Source organism: Notolabrus celidotus, chromosome 19 (genome assembly GCF_009762535.1).
Source record: "Notolabrus celidotus isolate fNotCel1 chromosome 19, fNotCel1.pri, whole genome shotgun sequence".
NCBI classification, from domain to species: domain Eukaryota; kingdom Metazoa; phylum Chordata; class Actinopteri; order Labriformes; family Labridae; genus Notolabrus; species Notolabrus celidotus.
Window position 1 is genome coordinate 4029747 of NC_048290.1, and position 22078 is coordinate 4051824.

The 22078-nt window shown below is 43.3% G+C and overlaps 1 protein-coding gene and 1 long non-coding RNA gene across 7 annotated transcripts in view; one reads left to right on the forward strand and one right to left on the reverse strand.

The window, feature by feature from the left end:
* Nucleotides 1–14: 14 nt before the first annotated feature.
* Nucleotides 15–22069, forward strand: LOC117831517. Of its 3 annotated transcripts, XR_004635013.1 has the most exons (5): nt 15–126; nt 5916–6021; nt 9515–9627; nt 20785–20936; nt 21067–22069. It is a non-coding gene; the product is annotated as an uncharacterized LOC117831517 (long non-coding RNA). The 3 variants fall into 3 exon arrangements; XR_004635012.1 differs by having other exon boundaries at nt 20785–22069; XR_004635014.1 differs by lacking the exon at nt 5916–6021 and having other exon boundaries at nt 28–126; nt 20785–22069.
* mast4 (microtubule associated serine/threonine kinase family member 4) overlaps nt 10934–22078 on the reverse strand; it is a 165151-nt gene continuing 154006 nt past the window's right edge. For 2 of the 4 annotated variants that reach the window (XM_034710237.1, XM_034710239.1), the window contains 6 exons: nt 21753–21953; nt 21042–21271; nt 19207–19329; nt 18651–18787; nt 17977–18161; nt 12218–17880 (listed from right to left, as the gene is read on the reverse strand). In XM_034710237.1, coding sequence (XP_034566128.1) covers nt 14318–17880; nt 17977–18161; nt 18651–18787; nt 19207–19329; nt 21042–21271; nt 21753–21953 — 4439 coding nt within the window. In that variant the 3' untranslated portion in view covers nt 12218–14317. Of the gene's footprint in view, nt 17881–17976; nt 18162–18650; nt 18788–19206; nt 19330–21041; nt 21272–21752; nt 21954–22078 lie in introns of all 4 variants that reach the window. The other 2 variants (XM_034710235.1, XM_034710238.1) reach the window with 2 other exon arrangements.

Sequence of the window (22078 nt, forward strand, 5' to 3'; positions counted from 1 at the left end):
TAAATCTCACTTCCGGATCACTGACCAATCAGAATCAAGAAGGGGCGGGACTTCTGAAATCAACTTCGTCATCATCAATATCAGAAGTCCGCACAGAGGAGAAAGTAACAACTCTCGTTTTTTGAGGTAAGATATTGAAGTTTAGAGCTGCTGTTAATATTATTATATAGTTTGTATCAGTTTTATTGATAAATATAATCGAAGAAACGTTAAAATGAAGCATAAAGAGAGTTTTAAAACAAATGTAACGGTCGGTGAGGGTAGCGGAAGTGACGCGGGCTAACTTCCGGTATCGCTATTAGCTCTTTAAAAACAGGTGGACGCTGACAGCATATCAGTCTGTTTTAAGCACGTTTTATTCATACAGTTTATGGTTTTAAGACTGAACTGAAGTCATTATATGAAAATGAAAGGTAACAAAGTAAGCTTCAGGTGCTAGTATGTTCATAAAGCAAATAAGCTTTCATGGGATAGCTTGAAAAGCAGTAGAGATGGGATTTATGGTTTTTTGAAGGGAACCGGATCTTGGGGAGTCGTTCATAAAGACTGACTCTTTGGCTCATTGTTATATTTATTTACTTTTTAGAAGTCAAAGTCAAGTTTTTATCAAGGAAACAATCAATGGTAGCACTTATAAGATAAGATTTGGATCAGAATAATTCAAACTTACACATCCCACCAATATATATTCTCTATTGGTGGGAATTATTGTGAAATATTGATTATAATTTAATTTGGCATTGTAAATATTCCATAAAATGGTGCCATATCCCCATGCTTCCACAGTGAGATCACTATTTTAAATTTTCCCTCACCTAAAAAACTTTGTGGCACTATAAAAACTACGCAGGCTACAGATAACTTCCATGCAAAACAACTTTACTGTAAAACTTTCCAACACAAGAACATTTTAACAATACAATAGTCGCGTTCATGTGCATGGAGCGTGCTGTGGACAACTCGTACTCGGAGATGGCATTGGTCGTTCACCTAAAGGCAGCTTAGGCCAGTGTTTTTCAACCTTTTTGGAGCCAAGGCACATTTAATACATTCAAAAAAATCCTGAGTCACACCACCAACCAAAAGTTTTACAAAATGACACATTTAGTCTCTCAATATATGAATCTATTTATCTGAGAGAGGGACTGCGTCAGGGCGAAGCATCTTATTTACAATAGCTTCTGCAGGTAGTATTAATGTCTCTGCCACAATGGGTGGCTTTTTTGATTTGGCTACGAGTTCAGCTACTAAGTAGCTAGCTTTGAGAGCTCTCCCAGTCACTGTCGTAGTTTTTCTCATAAAAGTTGCCTTTTCCACCGCCCATTTTACGCTCTTCGTCCGGGTTTGAATTTTGTCCAGGGCTCAGTTTGGAGTTTTTCATTTTTCCTTTTTGAATATCTATCCATCGCTGTTGTACGCCTACGTCTTATCACATACCCTTCTTACACGCATCATTCATTCTACTGTCTTAAATTAACAAGGTCATAAGTGTGCTTTATTGCCACCCAGTGGGCGGGTAGTGCAGGTCAGTACATGGACAAGTATTTAATTACTCCGCCAGTCACTACACTGCAGGCACAAACGCACTCCATGAAAAATTATTTGCAGTATATGAATCATATTTTTTTGGACTAATTAAGTGAAATTTGATAATGTCCCACGGCACACCTGATGATCTGTTGAAAATCACTGGCTTAAGCAATCTGCATAAAATGAACAGCTCATAACTGCGAATCGATTCTCATCGTTCACTTAAAAGAGCCGCTCAAAAGATTGATTCGTTCGTAAACGCCACATCTCTATAACAAAGTAAGCTGCTGGTATGTTCATAAAGCAAATAGGCTTTCATGGGATAGCTTGAAAAGCAGCATTTGATGATACAGCAATATTGTGCGTGTGAGCTCACAGCTTACACAGTTAGTTTGCACACTTACCATATGGCTGCCTCACACAAAAACCTCATCATAATCCATTCATCATCCTCTCATTTCACTGTAACTACAAAGGAGGCCTTAACCAACATGCACTTTGTATTTGACCACACACAGTCTGTTCATTTGTTTCGCACAGAAGCTTCTCAAATCCCAGAGAGCATTGCACCACCGAGTCAGATATAATGAGTGTTTATTTATTTGATTGTTGCAACACGAGAAAGTTTTCCACGAATTCTGAAAATATGATTCTGTTGTTTGTTCTCTCAGCATATTCACAATCTGCATTTTGTGTACTTTTTTTTTTTTTTTTGCATTCGGTCGCCCACACTCAACCAGGCGCCACCCACACACACACCCACACTCACAAACACACTTTTACTTGTGTCTACATTGCATCATTTGAATTACTCTGCAGACAGGGCTTCAGCAACACAGTTAAAATGTCACATGATAAAGATCAGCGCTTCATGACGGTTTGAACAGTTGCGTAATTTTGAAGGATGTTTTCAGCGCTGGTCTCCTACTTCTACTAAACCAACAGACACAGAAGCTGAAAGTCTTTAATTAAGTCAACAGGATTATATGTCTTTCATCAGATTTAAAGAGCAAAGCCAATGCACTGATGTTAGGATAGCATGTATTTGCAGAAAAGAGAAACAACACAGAGAGAGCGAGGATTGAAAGATGTAAGGAGAGCTGTGTTTTCTAACACAGAAGGAAGGAGCAGTTTTTATTATTGCTAACACAAGATTGAACCCTCTCCCACACAATAAGCTCGCCTCTCCTTGTGTGCGTGATGGGCCAGTGGCTTAAGCTCGGCTAGAGGCCATTTGTTGCAACATGAGATATGAGAGAAGGGCTGGAGTTTTGGCTTTCCCCCAAGTCACAGAATGTACTTGAATGAATTCCAGGAGCCAAAAGTTAATGCATGCCGGGGTGGATTTATCTATCTGTGTCTCAGATTGCATGCGTCTACAGGAACAAGTAATCTTCCCACCAATGTTTCCACGGTTCTACTTCTTTATTCATAAGATTCACTCTCTTTTTCTGGTTTCCCTAAAAGAACAGAGCGTCTTTAAAGATGCTTAAAATAGAGAATCTGGATGTTTTAAGAGACTTTAGAGCGGTTAAAGTGCACACTGTCAACATGGCACACGCTGATTTGTTTGAGAACGTTGTTTGTTTTTATTTTTAGCCCTGCCAAACGGCATGACTCTGAAACTCCCAGTTCTGTTCCCTGAGTCCATTTCTCTTATCCAGAAGGAAACACTGTGTCTTTTGGATTCTAGGAAAATCTGAACAGATGTTCATGGTCCCCAGAGGAAGAAGCATGTTGACTCTGGTGATCCTTTGACCTATTTGTTGAGCCACAATGTTGTTGTCCTTCTCTCTTTTGTGAAATATCATGACAACCTTTGATTGGATTGCCATATGATCTGTTGCACTTGTTCAATGTCCCCAGAGGAGATAGCCAGAGTTTACTCCAGTTATGTAATGAGTTTAACTTCTGCAGCTCCAGAGGTTGTCATTTGTTACTTTATATGAAACATCTCGACAACCTGAAATTGGCAAGCTAAATTGGCTTTAAATTTACAAACATTCATGGTCCCCAGAGAAGAAACACATCAGGCTTTAAGGCTCCATTAACCTCTCATTTGGCACCATCTTTGTCTTTCTAATAAAGTTCAATTAACTGGGTTCAATTTGGGGCATATATTCATGGTCCCATGAGGAGGAAGCCTCTGCAATTTAATGCTTTTTCAAGAAACCATTATTTGGCTGGCGTTCCTACATAGTGAGATCACATACAACAATTGGGTGGTTTTGGATATAATATGGTAAAGACATTCATGGTCGCCAGAGGAAGACTTTTCTTCTGGCACCTTCATGTGGTTCCCTGTCTTTCTTTCTATGGTTATTGGCAGTTAATCGGTGAACTGGGATTACATTTGGTAAAGACGTTCATGGTCCCCAGAGGAAAACACCTCCTACCTTCAATTTAATCCCTAACCTTTCAACTCCCATGACAATATGGTAGCTATTTTTAGTTTTGGAGGATATCTGGGTAGAAGTTAGATGGATCAGTATGAAAACTGGTTAAGCTAGTCATAGTCCTCTGAGGAAAATGCATGCTGACTTTGGTGATTCTCTGACTTTTCCTGTTTCACCACATGTGGTTTGTATTCGTTCTTTTGTACACTATCTTAACAGACGATCGGGTGGATCAGAATGCACTTTGGTACAGATATTCATGAGCCCAAGAGGATGACTTTTGCTGACTTTGGTGACCATAACTTTAGCTTTGAAACAACTATTGGTGTTTGTTTTGGGGTTTTTGTGTGGAATATATTAAGTGTAGTTGGGCGGATTGGGTTGAAACTTGGGAAAGTCATTAATGCCCCCCTTTAAGACATTATGATTCTTCCTCTGACACCACATTCTAGTTTTTATTCTTAATTTCTGAGGAATTATTGGACTTTTTTTTTTTTAAGTTTGGTAAAAATCATAGAACCCAGAGTAAGAAGTGAAAAACTGGACTAAATGATTACCTGACTATTCCACTAGCGCCATAATGCGGTTTATTTTCTTACTTTTTGAGGACTATCTCAGCAGCAACTGATACAGGTAGAGTACATTTTGGAAAGAAAGATCATGGTCCCCAGAGGAGGAAGCCTACTGACTCTAAAACCCCCTGAAATTTCATCTTATTTCATCATCTACATCTTAAGTAATGGCAAGCATACATTTTGGTGTAGACAGTCATGGTCCCCAGATGGTAATTCTTAATGACTTGATATCCTAGCTTTATGTGTAGCAGTGTATTGATGTTTACCAAAAAACAGTTTTTTTAAGGAATATTTCAGCAGCAACTGATCCAGGTAGAGAACATTTGAAACAACAGATCATGGTCCCCAGAGGAGGAAGCCTGCTGTCTCTAAAACCCCCTGAAATTTCCTTTGGCAGTGACAAGTAGTTGGTAGTCTTCTTACTTTTTTCAATATCTCAACAACTATCAAAATTGATCTCTATGAAATGTGATGGAGACATTCATGGTACCCAGAGGATGACTCTCACATACTTTGGTGATGCTTTTTAGCCTAGTAGCTAAGTTCCTAGAGGCATTTTAAAATTGTGAAACATGATACATCTTAAGTAATGGCAAGCATACATTTTGGTGTAGACGTTCATGGTCCCCAGATGGTAATTCTTAATGACTTTGTTGATATCCTAGCTTTATGTGTAGCAGTGTATTGATGTTTACCAAAAAACTGTTTTTTTAAGGACTATCTCAGCAGCAACTGATACAGGTAGAGTACATTTGAAATGAAATATCATGGTCCCCAGAGGAGGAAGCCTGCTGTCTCTAAAACCCCCTGAAATTTCCTTTGGCAGTGATAAGTAGTTGTTGGTTTTGTTACTTTTTTCAATATCTCCACAACTATCAGATGGATCTCTATGAAATGTGATAGAGACGTTCATGGTACCCAGAGGATGACTCTCACATACTTTGGTGATGCTTTTTAGCCTAGTAGCTAAGTTCCTAGAGGCATTTCAAAGCTGTGAAACACCTACACATCTTTAGTAACGAGAAGGGTACATTTTGTTGTAGAGGATCATGGTCGATGTTTAGAAAATTCAGGGTCTTTTGAGGGGAAATCCTGCAAACATTTGATCAAGTTTTCACATGTTAAGTGAACAATCTCAGTAAAGGTCTCTTGCTGTTTCTCACAGCCTGATTGTGTGTGTGTGTGTGTGTGTGTGTGTGTGCGCACACGTATGCACTTTACCCCCCCTTTAACTCCACACCCTATTGATAACAATGCACACAGTCTGTAACATCATTAGTATCGATCAGTCTCTCTAAAATAGATTACATGCTAGCCTGCTTCGACTCTCTGGAAGCAGCCAGATGGACAATGAAGATACATTTTATTATCCTCGAACCCCATTAAATAACATGCTATCTGTTTTATTTTTAAGTGGAATTACAGAGGGCGGATGGTGAGGAGGAGGAGGAGGAGTGTTCAATTGGTGGACCAGCTGCATGAGACCATGATCTACAGCAGTGTTTGCAGAGTGATTAAAGGTGACAACAGAGGAAACAGAGATGGGGGGATGGTGTGCACTGAGAGAAGTGGTTTCAATTCCTTAAAATATGGAACAAAATACTCTTTAAAGGCACGAACGAGCGATAAGACGGGTATTTTCCTTTGTAACCTAGAGGCATTATCAAGATTTGCATGTTGCTCTACACGCATCATTTAGGACAGCACATCAGATTTAAGAGGTGAGATTGGTATTAAGATACACAGATGACACAGAGCATAGATTAGAGCAACAAGGTTAACATTTTGTACATTGCAGCAATGAAGATAAAGGCCTCCAGCTGTGAGAAAGCATGAGATGCAGAGATATACAGATTTAGCATCATTTTTTTGTGTGGAGAAAATTACTTCCTCATGGAAAACTAAAAGAAAAAACCCCAAACAGCCAATTAATGATAATAAATCAGCCTTCACAATGTTCCTTCTTGGCCTTGTGCAAGCTCCTCCCAGCAGCAGCATCCCCCCACTCCCAACGGTTAACCCCGTTCCCAAACCCTAAGAGGATTTTTCTCCATTCATTCCTCCATTTAATTTTTTCGCTTAGTAATCAGTCTGTGTCCCTGCTGATCCATCTGTATCATTAACACTGTAATCACGTATGAAAAGACAGATACTGAGCATCACCAGGGATTATTTTCTGTGGGAGGAAGAAGAGCTTAAAGCCCCGTGTGTGCTTTAATTTTGGAGAGCACCTGTAGTCCCTTTTTTATGCATGAGCGCCTCTTCGAGGTTGTGATCTAGTCATGCGTATGAAAGAGGTTTGATGAGATAAAATTAACTTTGCAGCTTTTTCATATTTTCAGAGGATCTCTGCACACTGAATTACACCTCACTAGTCCTCTGTGTCTCTGCTGAGTAGACCAAGTTCAGAGGATTTACTGGAGCAGCACACAAGTTCACACAGATGGAGGGTTTCTGCCTCCTGTTGGTGGATGTGCTGCACTGCATGGCTTAAATGCATCACTGCATAAAGTAGAGAGAAAATCCTAGTTCTAGGTTTTAATGCTGAGTGTAAACTGATTGTTTAAACATTTATAAGACATCTTGTCTTTCTTTTATTCCATCTTTAGGGATCCGGACAGATTCTAGAAATCTGAGACCTTAAATCCCTACTTATCTGAAGTCTGCAGTGATGCTTATCAGTCCCTCCAGGAAGTTGCGATTTCGCGATTGCAACTATCAAGGCAAATTCAACCAATCAGCGCGATTTTTTCGCGGCCCTGCAATTTTATACAATCATCGCAACTTTCCCGCAAATTTGACCAATTACCTCAATCTCAGCCCCTGCACGTCATCGGTTTAGTCATCAATTTGACTTCCTTGGAACATAAACGTAAGTCCTCCCTTGATCGGCACTTTTCAACAGCAAAACACACAGGGAGAACGGGTGAAAAGAGGGGACAGCAGGCAGGACAAGTGACCATGACAATGTTGTTATTTATAGATTGAGGGGCTCAGTGTTAGCTTGGTCTCTACCTGCAGCAGGTGTGCTTTATGAACCAGCTCTCCTCACCTCCATGCATCTGTCTCATCTTCATTGAGGATTTTTACCCCCCGGTGTGCGTTAGTGACAAAGACACAACCGGGGGACGTCTGTTTAATATTTGACGTTTGACGTTGTTGCCGTGGTTACCGTAAAAAGCTCTTCGTCTACAGCTTGATTTAATCCAGTTTGGTGATACATCAGACACATTCAGTAAGTTTTGATCAACTCCTCGTCATCAAAGATGCAGATGCATTTCAGAGTGCCGTGAACTGACTGTGCATCAGTCGCTGCGAGGTGCATTCAGGGACCGTCGTAAATGTGCAATACAGTCCTTTCATGGCATTTTACTGTGAATCAAGAGAATCAAAACACAGTCAGTGGCCACATCAAGAATGTTTTCTAAAAATCTGTAATTTAGCATATTTACTTGCCCCTGAGATGTTATTGGGGGAAAAAAGCAACAAAAAAAAAATCGCAAAAAGCTGTCGCAAATTCAGCCTTTTTGGGCCGCAACAATCACAAAAAAATCCCGCGAAATCCTGGAGGGACTGCTTTATGTGCAGGCCTAATTGACTTCTTGTGAAGTTTCCAGTAAAGCTTTATTTTCTGTTGTGCTATTTTCATATAGTTTCTGAGGAAGTTTCCAAAAAAGGGACTGTATTCATGTATTATTATTGCAGGAATTAACATGACAGAACTGCTCTATTTAAGCCAAAGTTAATACAGTCTATTGGCTTTACATTTCATTGAGTTCTTAGTGTCCATACACTCACCTATCACTCCTCATCATGGCAGTATTACACAACTATGATCAATTACTAGTCTATGATCTCTGCCATGAATCCCACTTTTACCACTGGGCGCCTGTTCACTTTCATATACTTCTAGTGTTCTAGTTTGAAAAGAGGACTTTTTAAATGATCCTCTTTTATGTATTCAGGTTTATATTAGGAGCACTTCTCTGTGTTATGCAAAATTAAAGGCATAGACTGTTTTTGAAACCGCCTCTATACTAGCAGTACGTACTGATTGTCCAAAATCCAGTATGTAGTATGTGAACAAGAGCAAAATCTGCAGTATGCCAAAACTACCTGGATGTCTACTGATTCAGGAAGATTTCTCAGGCTGTTTTCAGAACTGCCTGCTACATACTACCTACTGTGTTTGAATTTAGTCTTTGGTATGACTGTTCTGTTGGATCTGGTCTGCAGTATGTTGAGCCAGTTGCCACTGAATTTCCATTTTCAGAAAGTGGAAGTAAACAACAGCCAAGCTGATAGAGAAACTGCTTCTCTAGCATCACTTGTGATTTAAAAAGTTAGGAAGTGGTTTATATGGAATTTAATATTTTTCCCAGCACATAAAAACAAAGGTTCCCTCATCATATATGGTTAAAAAGAAAAAGCAGAACATTAGTGCTGTTCATTGTGGGAAACAGTACGTGAGGGAGACTGGTCTGATGCATCATGATCACAAGTGATGCCCAAGAAGTAGTTTCGCTATCGGCTTGGTCGTTGTTTACTTCCACTTTCCAAAACCGTAAATCCAGTGACGTCTGACCCTGCATACTGCAGACCAGATCCAACAGAACAGTCATACAACAGGCTACCTTCAAATGCGGTACTCACTGCATACTACATTCGTAGGTAGCAGGCAGTTTTGAAAACAGCCACAGTTTAAAGCTCCTTTGGGGAACTCTCTTTCTGCTGATTTTGGCGACCCTGTGGACTCACAAATACCTGTTATCTCTTTGCTTATCTTCTCCTGTACATGTGCAAGATGCATTATCTGACAAAAAACTCATCCAGCTTCCTTTTAACAGACTAATGTATCACTTAGCATGAATGGTGAGAAAATTGAAAAAAGGTGTTTTATGCAGTTCTGTTAATAGCCTCGTCTCACACCTTCGCTCTGGCAGCAGCTGCAGACATTAAATATTACAATATAGAAATGATAAATCTTTGTGCTAATGATCTTTGCTTTGGCAGGTTATAAAAACGGGCCACATGGAAGATGAAGAAGAGAGTGGTTGTTGCACAAAGATCTTACTCATCATGCATGATAGTCCTCAAAGGCCACCATCGCTTCACTGACAGGAGGGGTGAGTAGGGGAGCGTTTCAATCTAGAATCTGACTGTTAGATATCTCTAAATTTTACCTTTTCTACACACTGTACCTTTAATTAAAGGAGGATTACAACACTAATACTTAATGACAAATGTTATTGTATTGTATTAAAGCTAGGGTTGGTAGTCTCGGAAAACCAGCATGAATTTGAATGTAGCTTTTCCTCATGACTCCGTCTAACCCCTCCCCTCCTCCCTCGGAGCTCCTCCAAAACGACGCCCCCCCGCTCACATGCACGAGCGCCGCTGATTCTCGACCATATGATCGTGACTGATTCAAAACCGGTCCTCACCAAAACATTATCATAGTGAAAGTTAAAAACACAAACAAACATGGCTGCTGTTAGTACTCACAACTATCATGCTAGCATTATCCAGTTGTATCAGTGACACGATATCAGGAGAAAAGTTATAACACATATATAATACTGTAACAGCTCTACTGTTTGTTAAACGTGTTCAATGTAGATGTTCTTAATTCCTACAGTGTTGACGGTCAGTGAAGGCATCAGGAGAGGTGTAGAGTGTGCGAGTGGGAGAGAGGAGAGGAGAAGTTCTTCATTCATTCAAACATTGATTGTTGTTTTGTTGGTTGTCGTGATCACGGCCGACAGTGACCGGTTATTAAAACTCAACGTGTTCACGAATCGGCTCGTCATCACTACAGCGTCCGGACGGACGCTACAATAAATATATATTTTCTGTAGGACTTACTGAACGTCATTAATTATTCTGCTTGTTGGTGAGAGCTTTTTAGACTCTGATCTGGACTACAGTCCTGAGCAAAGCACCTCATCAGGTCAGAGGGGACAGGACTGAGGACAAGAGAGAGGGGCAGTAAATAGAGTCAGGGGAAGTAGAGGCAGGAGACGGGGACTCGGAGGAGTGCACGCCGGGGAAATGTACGCGCAGGAGGAGGGCAGAACGGCTGGACAGGATTTGATTGGTTTAAAATTTGGGGAGCCAAAAAACAGTGATTGGTTGGTGTTTTCCCAGGTTTACTCCGGCTGTAGATAGCAGTTTTTTTTCACTCGTTTTTAGGAACACATTATGTAATGATTGCCATCAGGACATAAAGATCATTTTAACCAGTATGACAAAAAGTGTATCTAAATCTGATTACCAACCCCAGCTTTAAGGATAGTGCTCTAAAGTTCTTGTTTTTGTGTAAAAAACTGTGCATTTAGTAAAGAAATGTGTACAACAATTAGGTCTGACGTAACCATGACTAATGTTCTACGCAGACGATACTTTGAATTACAAGAAGGATGAAAAGATTAATTCATAATTCAATTTTATTTTCAATATTACGCAACATTAGAAGTATAAATATCTGTTTTAATATACAACATCTATGACATCCATAGAGCTTTCCTTGGGCAAAATACAAAACTCAAAACACTTTTATTGCACATATTCTAAAAGACAAACCATCAGAAGCGTAAGTTCATCTAATACTAGTTTTCACAGAGGAAGAAAGAAACAAAGGAAAAACCAAAAAGACAAGCAGACGAAGAAGAAGAAGAAACCTGACATGAATAGACGTTGATTACTGCACAAACAAATGTTCTTAGTGAACATCCCACTATCAACAACATTATCTGTGACACAGAACATAGATTTGGCAAATCAACAATATACAAAATATACATCCATGATGCTTTGTAAACAAACATTGAATGTGCTTTGAGGATTTAAATGCCGGCCGTCACGGGAAAGAAAAGACGTTCAATCGATCAAATAAAATTCAGTGACTCATTTAAATCTGACGTGGGGGTTTTAAACACCAGTCTCAGTTCCCCTTTCACTCTCCTCCTCACATGTGAACTGAACACTGGCAAACATTAAGGTGCTTTTTTTTTCTTCCACAAACAATAGCGATACATTTACATTAAATATCTGACACACGTACACGTCAGATTCTTTTTAAAATCTCCTGTTTCAGCTTCCTCTCTCGGTTACAGGACATTTAAGATAATCTGAAGTCTTTTCTGTATGTAGATTATTTTTATATTAACCAGCACAGCAGAGCAGATACTGTGTTTACAGTGTCCTAGGCTACTTCACTGTTGTCCTTAAGGGTTTAAATTTTTTAAAAAGTCAGCTACAGTGTAGAAAAGACGTGTTTGAGCGTGTGAGCTAACTGCAGAAAGTGATCGCGGATATATGAGCCTATATGTGTAGTACCAAGTATTTGCACACTAACATTGAATGTTGTGAAAAATGCGGTTCAGATGATCAGGATTCCTCGCCTTTACTTTTTGTCATCATGAAGAGATCAAAACACAACACTGAAACAGCAACCTGACATCCAAATCCTTGGAAACCCTGCGAGTGTGAACACTCTCAAATCTTATTTTGATGACTGATGATGTATCACTTTGAGTGGACACAGACATGACTGGAAATGACGCCCTTCAGATATTCACTGCAACAATAGCACAACTTGTGGCTCATCTCGTTCACAGCACTCACACGGCGGCCATTTTTTTCTGACATCACGTTCAAGGAGGAGAGCTCAAATGTAGGTACATTTCAAACTGCTTTATGGCTGCCATGTAAAGCCTAGTTTCCACTGTAAGAACTTTCACCAGGGACTTGGAACTAGGGGGGTACTTTTTGAAAGAACAGGTACTTTACGGTGCTGTATTTACTGATTGGTTGAGTAGGAGGATCATCCAGAAGGCTGATCTTTACAGGTCTTTAGACGTCCAAGGAAACACAGACTACAACGGGCTGAAGGAACCCTTTAATCCCTTGAAGAGTAGACCCCAGGACTTAGTCTTAAAGTCACAGACATGACTGGAAATGACGCCCTTCAGATATTCACTGCAACAATAGCACAACTTGTGGCTCATCTCTTTCACGGCACTCATACAGCGGCCATTTTTTTCTTACATCATGTTCAAAGAGGAGAGCTAAAATGTAGGTACATTTTCAGACTGCTTTATGGCCGCCGTGTAAAGCCCCGTTTCCACTGTAAGAACTTTCTCCAGGGACTAGGAACTAGGGGGTACTTTTTGAAAGAACAGGTGCTGTATTTTCTGATTGGTTGAGTAGGTGTATCATCCAGAAGACTGATCTGTCTTTACAGGTCTTTAGTTATCCAAGGAAACACAGACTACAACGGGCTGAAAGAACCCTTTAATCCCTTGAACAGTAGACCCCTGGACTAAGTCTTAAAGTCCCCGATACTTTTAGTGGAAACGCAGCAAAAGAAACACAATCTCTCATCTTTTACGGACACAGACATGACTGGAAATGACGCCCTTCAGATATTCACTGCAACAATCGCACAACTGGTGTCTCATCTTGTTCACAGCACTCACACGGCGGCCATTTTTTTCTGACATCACGTTCAAGCCCTGTTTCCACTGTAAGAACTTTCGTCAGGGACTAGGAACTAGGGGGTACTTTTTGAAAGAACAGGTGCTGTATTTTCTGATTGGTTTAGTAGGTGCATCATCCAGAAGACTGATCTCACATAGCTTTAAAGGTCGTCCAAGGAAACACAGACTACAACGGGCTGAAAGAACCCTTTAATCCCTTGAAGAGTACCCCACCCTAAAAGTCTTAAAGTCCCAGTACTTTTGGTGGAAACGCAGCAAAAGAAACACAATCTCTCATCTTTTTACATTTATCATCACTCTCACACCGCAGTGAACCAGCAAAACACATCATCAACAATAAAGACGTTCTTAGGAAAGCTGACAGCCCTCACAGTTTTTCTTTAAAATGCTACATTTTAAGACATAGCTCACTCGTCCCCATCATCCCTGTTTTTAATCCTCTCGTTCTTCAAGTTAATTTTGGAACATGTGAAAGGTCACGAAGAAGAAGAGGAGGATGCCTTTTGACGAGACACATCACGCTAGCTTACTTTAGACCAGAAGCAGAACGTTGTACTCTAACACGCTGCAAAAATCTATACATATATTACAAACAACAATCATGTAAGCCCCATGTGTCCCAGTTTTACAGTGTCGTCATATTTACACCCCTATTGCATAAAAATCAAAAAAATATATGTACACATGTCAGAGGAATGTGAATTAACACCTTGCTAAAGAACAGCAAGTTTTTTATTTCCCATAATTCTAAGGCCCCTTCACTAATCTTTAATTTCTAGAACCGTGAGATGATTCTGTAGTCGGTTTAAGCTTTCAGGATGTCGTGAGTTCCCCTCGGTGTCCCTCTCCACCGCCTAAAAAACATCCAATTCAAGGAACAGAAACCTGCTAAATGTTCTACTGCATTAAAAGACATCAGGTCCTCCAAGAGTGCAATTCAAAAAAATCATGTATGGCACTGACTCAACAGTACGTCACAACCTTTGTAAGGCTACTTCCCTGTCCCCCTCCGTCGCCCCCCTGACACGTTTGATTGCACAAAGCATTCTGCAAGAAACAGAAACAATACATCCCAACATTCACTTTGACATAAAAAGTAAAAAAAACACCAGAAATGATCAGCAAATGATTGCCTACATTCAGACCTAGAAACACACACACACACACACACACACACTCTCACACAACCCTTCCTTTCTATCAGCACGTAACAGCTTGCCCGGTCCTCAAATGAAAAGAAAGGCATGATGATGTTTGCACAAAACATTTTGAATATTTTAACACATCCAGCTTCTCTTTCTTCATTCCCCTCTTTTTACTTTTTGAAGCCAGAGCTTCGCGGTGACTCTTTCTGCTGCTTCCCCCGGCCTGAGTCTTTGTCCGAGCCGTCTTTGGGCGCAGAGGGAGCAGCTCTGGGAAAGTCTCTTTTTGTGTTTTTCTGTGCCTCTTGGACTGTCTCTTTTTTCTTCCTCTCCAGCGTCTCCCTCTTGCTGGAGGCGGCCTGTTTGTCCGGGGTGGTGTTGGTGGTTCTGGTTTCAGGGCTTTTGTGACCATCCTTGGATACCTTGATGAGAGTGTCCTGGGTTGCACAGGTGGAGGTCTTTCCTGCGACTGCTACACTGCTTTGCCAAGTTGTTTCCTTCTTCATTGCGGGTTTGGGCAGCACAGGAGGCGGATCAGGGTGGGAGGGGACGTCTGACGGCGGAGTCTGAGGCGCCGCTAGAGGTGAAGCGACGTGTTTTGGTTTGGAGTCGTGAAGATTTCTAACAACTGCGGCTTGTTTTTTGGGGGAGGGGTCTTTCTGTTTGGCGTCAAAGCTTTGTTTCATGACCGGTGTTGGAGCTACTGAGGTTTTAACACTCGATGAAGACTGGACGGTTTTAGGAGAGAGAGGTTTTGGCTTTGAGTCGATGTTCTCTTTGAGTGTTGGAGCTGAAGCTGCTACAGAGATTTTGGGCTGGGTTTCTTTAGAGAGGGATTGCGTCAGCTGCAGGGATTTTTCAACTCCAGCGGACGGCAACACAGAGTCTTTACGTTGAACGTTTGAGGGCGCAGATTCTTTAGACAGATCTCTCTGTTTCACGTTCAGACTGTGACCCTTAACAACGACCACAGGAGGACTCTTCACCTCCTTCTCCGTCTTCACAGCAGTGTTTGCTACAGGTTGTGCGTCAGGCCTCAGCTTACTCTTGGGACTCAAAGCGTTCTCACTTGAAGTTGAAGATTTCTGTTTAGCTGCAGGGACGACAGGCTCTTCTTTCTTGGAGGTGATATCTGAATCCGTTGATTTGTTTTGTGCTTTTTCAGCAGGACAGGTTTTCGATAGCTGCTCTGAATCTTTCACATTCTTCATCTTTGGTGAAATGGGATCGTCTTTTTTCTGCAGCGCTATGCTACCGCTTTCTACAGCACTCACAGACACAGTTTTATCCTTCTTGTTGTCCCCTGAAGTCTCTCCTGGAACATTATTCAACAAGGTGATCTTACATGTTGTTGAAAAGTCTTTTTTCTGTTCCACTTTTGGCGTCACCTCAACTTTAACAACGCCCGCACTTCTGCTTGTGTCGTCTGAAGCGCTCACAGCCGGCCTGTTCGGCTGCACGCTGTCCTTGCTGACTGAGCTGTTTCCACTCTTCGCTTCCAAACTGCAGCTCTTCCCTTCCTGCACAGGAGCAGCTGCTGATGTCGTGATAGAAACCTGCGGTTTTCTATTTGAAGAGCAGATGTTCAGCGGCTGCTGTTTTGAAAGCACATTCTCTGGAGCGCGTTCAGGGATGTTCTGTACCGTCACGTCAGAAACAGAGGTCATGTTCCAGGTCTGTGAAGGAGCCGTTCTTTTCTCCCCGCCCTGACGCTGACCCGTGTCCAAACCGCCGTTTACGCTCTGCTTCGGTGATACAGGTAATGGCTCTCTGGCAGCTGGACTCTTTGCAGGCTTTATTTCCACCTCCGGCTTCGCTGCCGTCAAAGAAGCTTCTGTCTTGGAGCTGTCTCTGCTCTGTGATGTAGTGTTTGCCGTGACCTCCTGTGGCTCCGCTTCGTCCTCCTGATCTTCGTTGCTCACCTCCCGTATGGACGGTGTTTTTCCACAGGAGAAGTGTGAGCTGTGTCGAGGGGCTCTGTGCTCGTGAGACAGCGATGAACTCGTCTTCAGACTCGTCCTGCTCTCCGGTTTAGTGGCAAACGTTGAGGCCTCCACTTTGCAGCTTTGAGCCTTTAACAGGTCATTGTGCCTCTCCTGTGTTTTCTCTCCACTTGTTATGATCTTAATATCCGAGGGGGCATTATGTAAAGTTTCTTTTGAGGCGACGATGCTCTGCAGAGATGAAACAGCGTCAGAGATTGGAGAACAAGCGAGAGGGCTCTTCTGTTTGTCCGAGGTTTTGGAATGAGGGATGGTGATCTGCTTCTCTGAGGGGGTCTGCAGCCAAATCTGAGGGCTCAGAGGAACCGTTTCACTCGTGTTCTCCACCATCTTGGATAAGCAAGTCTCTGTTTTAGACACCCTAGGCCCTGAGAGGAGACCAATATCCAGAGTGCCCTCTAGAGGTCTCAGAGAGGAGACGTGGCGTCCTTCCAGTTTGTACTCAGAGGACGTCTTCCTGAGTGGAGACTCCGCTGAGATGAGCTGCAGCTTCTCCACGGCGCTCTCTCCTCTGCCGGCGAAAAGCTTCGGGGTCAGACCTTCAGGGCTGGAGTGAACACTCCCAAGTCCTGGTTTCATGTGGTCGTGAGATAAAGCCGAGTCCAGCTGGAGGCTCTTGGATCTGGTGGAGCCGAAGTGCAGGTTCTCGTGGATGGTGGGGGAGCAGCGACACATGCAGTCGTCTCGTTCTTCAAAGGAGAGCCTCTTCCTCGTGAACTCCATGTTCGGTGCTTTGAAGTCCAGCCTGTCTGGTTTGATGTTGTCTTTACCTGGCCTGGAGTGCTGCCAGTCTGGGTGGATGGAGCACAGAGTTGATCTGAGTCCGCCTTCGCTTTCACAGCTCCCTGATGAGTCAGCGATGCCCTCAGAGACCCGTGTGGAGAGTTTTTTATACAGCACATCTTTCAGAGTGGAGCTAGCAGCTTTGGCCTCTAGGGGGCCGGAGTCTGAGCTGCTCTTGTTCAGCCCCCTGCTCAGGAAACCTTCATCCCTCTCCTCAACACACACCTGGGAGGACTCAGCTTCCCGCAGGGCATCTTGCTTTTGCAGAGACTCCCTCCTCTCGGACCAGTCCTGCCTCTTCACAACCACTTTGGACTTGAGTTTCTCCTTATCCAGATCCTCCACAGACTCCTGCCGGCCCACTTTGCGAGTGATGGGCCGTTTTAAACAGCCCTGCTCCACGGGGCGAACGCGGGTGATCGCCGGCGGCTCACAGGCTGTTTCTTCCACACTCTGCAGGACGCTGTAATCCCTCTGCTCCTCATCCTGCACCTCCTCCTGGGTCACCTCCAGGCTGTGTTTTCTGGGGCACAGGTGCTTTTTATCTCCGCTGTAAGAAGGGGAAAGCTTCTCCTCGGATTGGACTCGCTTCAGGAGGGGCGAGCGAGGTGGTTCTGCACTTTTGGGACGCACAATGTGTCGGACAATCGTGGGAGGGGAATGTATCTTTGCTGGGAAGGCTTGTGTCGTCTTGGAAATAGAAACAGGGTGCCCACTGAGGAGGGGAGAGGGGGAGCGCTGAGGAGAGGTGGGCTGCGGGGTGGGAGAAGGTGTGCGAGCAAGAGGAGAGAGGGGGATGCTGCCGGCAGACTTGCGGCGCCCCTGACGGAGGCGTTGACCCGGCAGCTTGGGGCCGAGGCCGTGGAGGGTGGAGGGACGGATGTGGCCCGAGCCTGCAGGAGAGTTTGGAGCACTGGAGCTGGGCGAGCTGCTCTGAGATGAGTTCCCGCCTGGAGGACAGAAAAAAAGGGGAATGATTAGTGTCTTTGAAATGATGAGGAACAGAAAAAACTCATGGAAGACGATGAATGATTCGAGATCTCCACCTGACTGGGTGAAGTCTGGAGCGGGGCGGAAGGCGGCGGTGGGGGAACGAGGGGAGAGACTGTGGGTGGGGGAGCCGGGGAGACTCTCACCAGAGGACAGGGAGTGGTTCAGGGAGGAGAAGCTGCGGCTCGTGTGCAGGAGAGGAGACGGCTGCATGGCGAAGCGTCTGAACAGGGAGCGCCGCCTGGAAGAGAGAAAGGAACAGTCAAATTATTGGACAGAAGTTTGATTTTAAGAAGCTTTCACAGACCAGAAAGACACAAAAACTGAAGGAGCATTTATGTGAACTCTGACGTCTTTATCTTGGATAGCAAGTCCCATCACTCTTTCCTAAATATATCATTTAAAACCTTTCAAAGTGAACCCTTAAAGGTTGAGACAGAATCTAAATAAAACATTCAGGAGAGTAAAAAAGGAGAACAATAACAGAGGAGGAAGAGACAGAGAGATGTTGAGTGAATGATTCATAACTGAGTCTCTCATACAGCTCTTCTCTCTGTGTTCTCTTTCTGCCCCCTAGAGGCTGAAAGAGAACAAAGCAGGGTCAGATCACACGCTCAAACCTCTGCTCCTCATTCTTTTTTAGATTTGAGATGCTTTAGATTTGTGTCCACATTCACTGAGCTGCTCAGAAACATCTGGAGGTAAAGAAGTCTCTGCAGAAGGTTCGTACCTCTCTGGTGTCTTCTCCTTCTTGGGCTTCTTGGCACATCTGACCATCTTGCTCCTGTAGCTGTTCCTGCGAGCCGGACCGGTTTTTATGGAAGTGTTTTCAAACGGGGTTGTCGAGATGGCGACTTTGCTGCCACTCTGAAAAGGAAAAGAACATGTTACCTCCATCACTGAGGTTTATATGCTTTAATCAAATGATACAGCTGTTGAAGTGCTCCACTTTAAATCTCTCTGGCGTCTTTACGACTGCAGGGTGAGCCCTAGCTTTCACGGAGGGAGGGGGTTGTTTTTTGGATGCTGGAGCTAGCTGTTGAACCTCCTTGAGGTGCGGTAGGCTGAACTTGATGTAACACAAGTGAGGGGAGGTGCTCACTACAGGCTTTCACTGTCCCATCTATCCCCATCTAACTACATGTTTAGGTTGTAGGGGACATTTGGAGCCATGTGGTAGGTTTTGTTATTATCAGTGGATCAATGGAAACCTCCTTTGATTGTCTGTTCTCATTGGTCCTCTAGTTCATTTATCTATTTATCAGATGAGTTGTGTCGTCATTTACCTTCAGCAGCAGCTCCACCACCTCAGTGTGGACCAGACCGTGGACCGCTTCTCCGTTCACATGAGTGATGAGGTCTCCAGCTCTGAGTCCTGCTTTGTGTGCCGGTCCTCCTTCCTCTACGTTCTGGGTTTAAAAAAAGAAAAAAAAGAGACATTTCTTATTATTGCTTATTCTTTATTCCAGCTGTTAGAAAGGTCAGTGGTGCGATCATTTCTGAGGACGGAGACTGAACACAGTGTTGCATTCTGGTCCCTGACCTGTGATCGTATTGACTCTGTGCACACAGAGGCTGACGGATGACTCATTGTTTGGACTGTTTGTGATCACACAAATGTTTGTGACACAGAAGGACTAATAAGAGGCATTATGATACGACTATAACAGGGATAAACCATGTCTACCTTCTTTATAGCACTCAAACAAACAGACACTCAACACCTCTGTTAATACTCTTTGAAATGAATCATGGAAATGTGCACACTGTAGGGTAACATGTACTGAATGATACACTATAAACAGACTAAACAATTAATTTAAAGTTTAATGCATCAAAATGTGCAGATTAATTTAATGCAAGTTTAGTGTTTCAATACGTCTGGTATCAAACCTCATTCTGCTTTACTTAAGACCACATATGAGCAGCTCTCCTTCTTAAAACTGGACTAAAACTGAGGTTTTATCAACAACATGACCGACCCTAAACCTCATGGATCCAGATCATTTTCTTCCAAGATTGGACCGTTGAGTTAAAAAATGATTTATATTTATTATTATTTGATTACTATCTGTTAGGGTCCTTTCCTTTGTCTCTCTTCAGGTGCCTCTGTCCCTGTCCTCTTTTATTACCACCCTATGTACACTGCTATCCAGGGTGGGGTTGAAGGGTTAATGATATGGCTGCATCACAATTTTTGCTATGTTTGGCAATATCAAAGCCCCTGAAAAACAACCAATAAATCACATAAAATATATATATTTATATCTTTGTCATGAATTTGCTTTAAATATTGCAGGCAAGAGAAAGAGTTTATCCAAACAGAGAGAGACCCAAGAGCCAAAGTTAAAAATCAAATATGTAGGAGCTCTGTCCTGAAATGTTCCTAAGTTGTTGATCACACCTGTCCCTCACAGCATGAAGTCTACTTTGTCACATGAGGGCGGGAGAGTCTCTCAGAGTCTCAGGAGGCAGGACTGTGGAAGCAACAGCATGATGGTGGACGAAGCAACAGAGAGCTACACTATGATGACAGATTTTACATTTATGACAATGTAAACAGGATGTTTTTATTCCTCCTCTGGAGTCACACCGATCACATGATATAAAGTCCTCTCCCCACCCACTTGGTAAACTTGCCTGAGGGTTTCCTGCTGTGTTTTCACATCAGCTCATCTGACTTCATGCTGAAATTTCCACTCAGGGGGTGGCATCAAAAAATCTTGATGGAGTATGTGTGAGAGTTTGGCTCACCCTGAACATTTCTGGACGTGTTTTTAGGGGTTTTGTGTCAATACAGCAATAATAAATGTTATAATTTAAGTCTATTGTCACTTATTTGATGTTGTTTTGTTGTGATTCAGGCTGCTGTGTTGTGCCTGATTTGACTGTGACCAGATGGACCATAATACCCCCTAGAACTGAACCATTACAGGCCGGTAGGTGCTGTAGTTCTGGAGTCAAGGTAGACCCAGGAAGACGTCTTGAAGACCCTCAACTTTGTACAGGAATTAAAGTAATTTACAGCCATTAAAATGATCCAAACTGAAAGACAGTGTTTGCATTGCACCAAACAGATGAAGTGGTAAATTTGTCCACTGCAGGCTCCTGTAGCTCTTACCCAGACCATGTGGTACACGGTGTAGATGTCTCCCTCACAGGCGTACACCCTGATGGCCCTCAGCGTGAAGCCGAACTTCTTCCCCGAGCTGTGAATGATGACTGGCTGCCGCGGGTTGGAAGTGCAGAGCGAGGAGGAGTCCCTGCTCGGCGAGGAGTCTCGAGAGGAAGGATCCGAGGACAGGGAGTAAGGAGACAGGGGGCTGGCCAGCGGAGACACCCCGAAGATATCTGCAAGAATAAGAGATCACCAGCTCCTGATTAGAGTCTTGATTGAATCAATGGGATCTGAGCGTCCCTGCGCTCGTAGCGAGGTGTTGCTCTAAAGCTCATTCATGCTGCTCCTGCTGAGGGTGAAGCTAATGGGATTTTCTCTCCCAGCAGTGAAGACCTCTCACTCCCACCCTCTACGCTTTCTTTCCTTGTTAGCGGCTCGCACTCGGCTACTTGCCTGCAGCCAATCTGTAAAATGGGACTCACAGCAGGTGTCGTGCCGGGCCAATTTTGCACAGATCCATAGTGCGCTTTCATCTCTTTCACATGATTTGTTCAAAGCCTGTTGCTCTTCTCCTCATTCTTGTCACGTTGTTGCTTTGACATACTTTTAACCTTCAAAAAAACGGGTTGGGATCACTCCTTTGAGAGTGGGGATCACTCCTTTGAGAGTGGGGATCACTCTCAAAGTGTGTCTGAAGTGTTTGCTTTGACTCACCTCCAGGGATCAGGAGCGACAGGGTCCCGGTAGAGATGGACTTTGGGACTTTGGGGACAGCTCCGCTCCTCTCTGCAGCGCTCTCAGGTCGCAGAGAGCTGGTTTGAGTCACATGGTCTGTGGAGGGGTGACTGGTGCAGTCGGGGCTCTCTAAACCTTCACCTCGGGGGGTCAGCTGGTCCAGATGTTCTGAGAAGCTTCCTGATGATGACGAGAGAAGAGAGACGTCTAATCAAACTTAAGAAGCTGCATTCAGGGAGACTTTTTTGGAGCTTTACTGTGTTTAAAATATGACACCAAGTGTTTCTAGTACACAGTTGCATCAT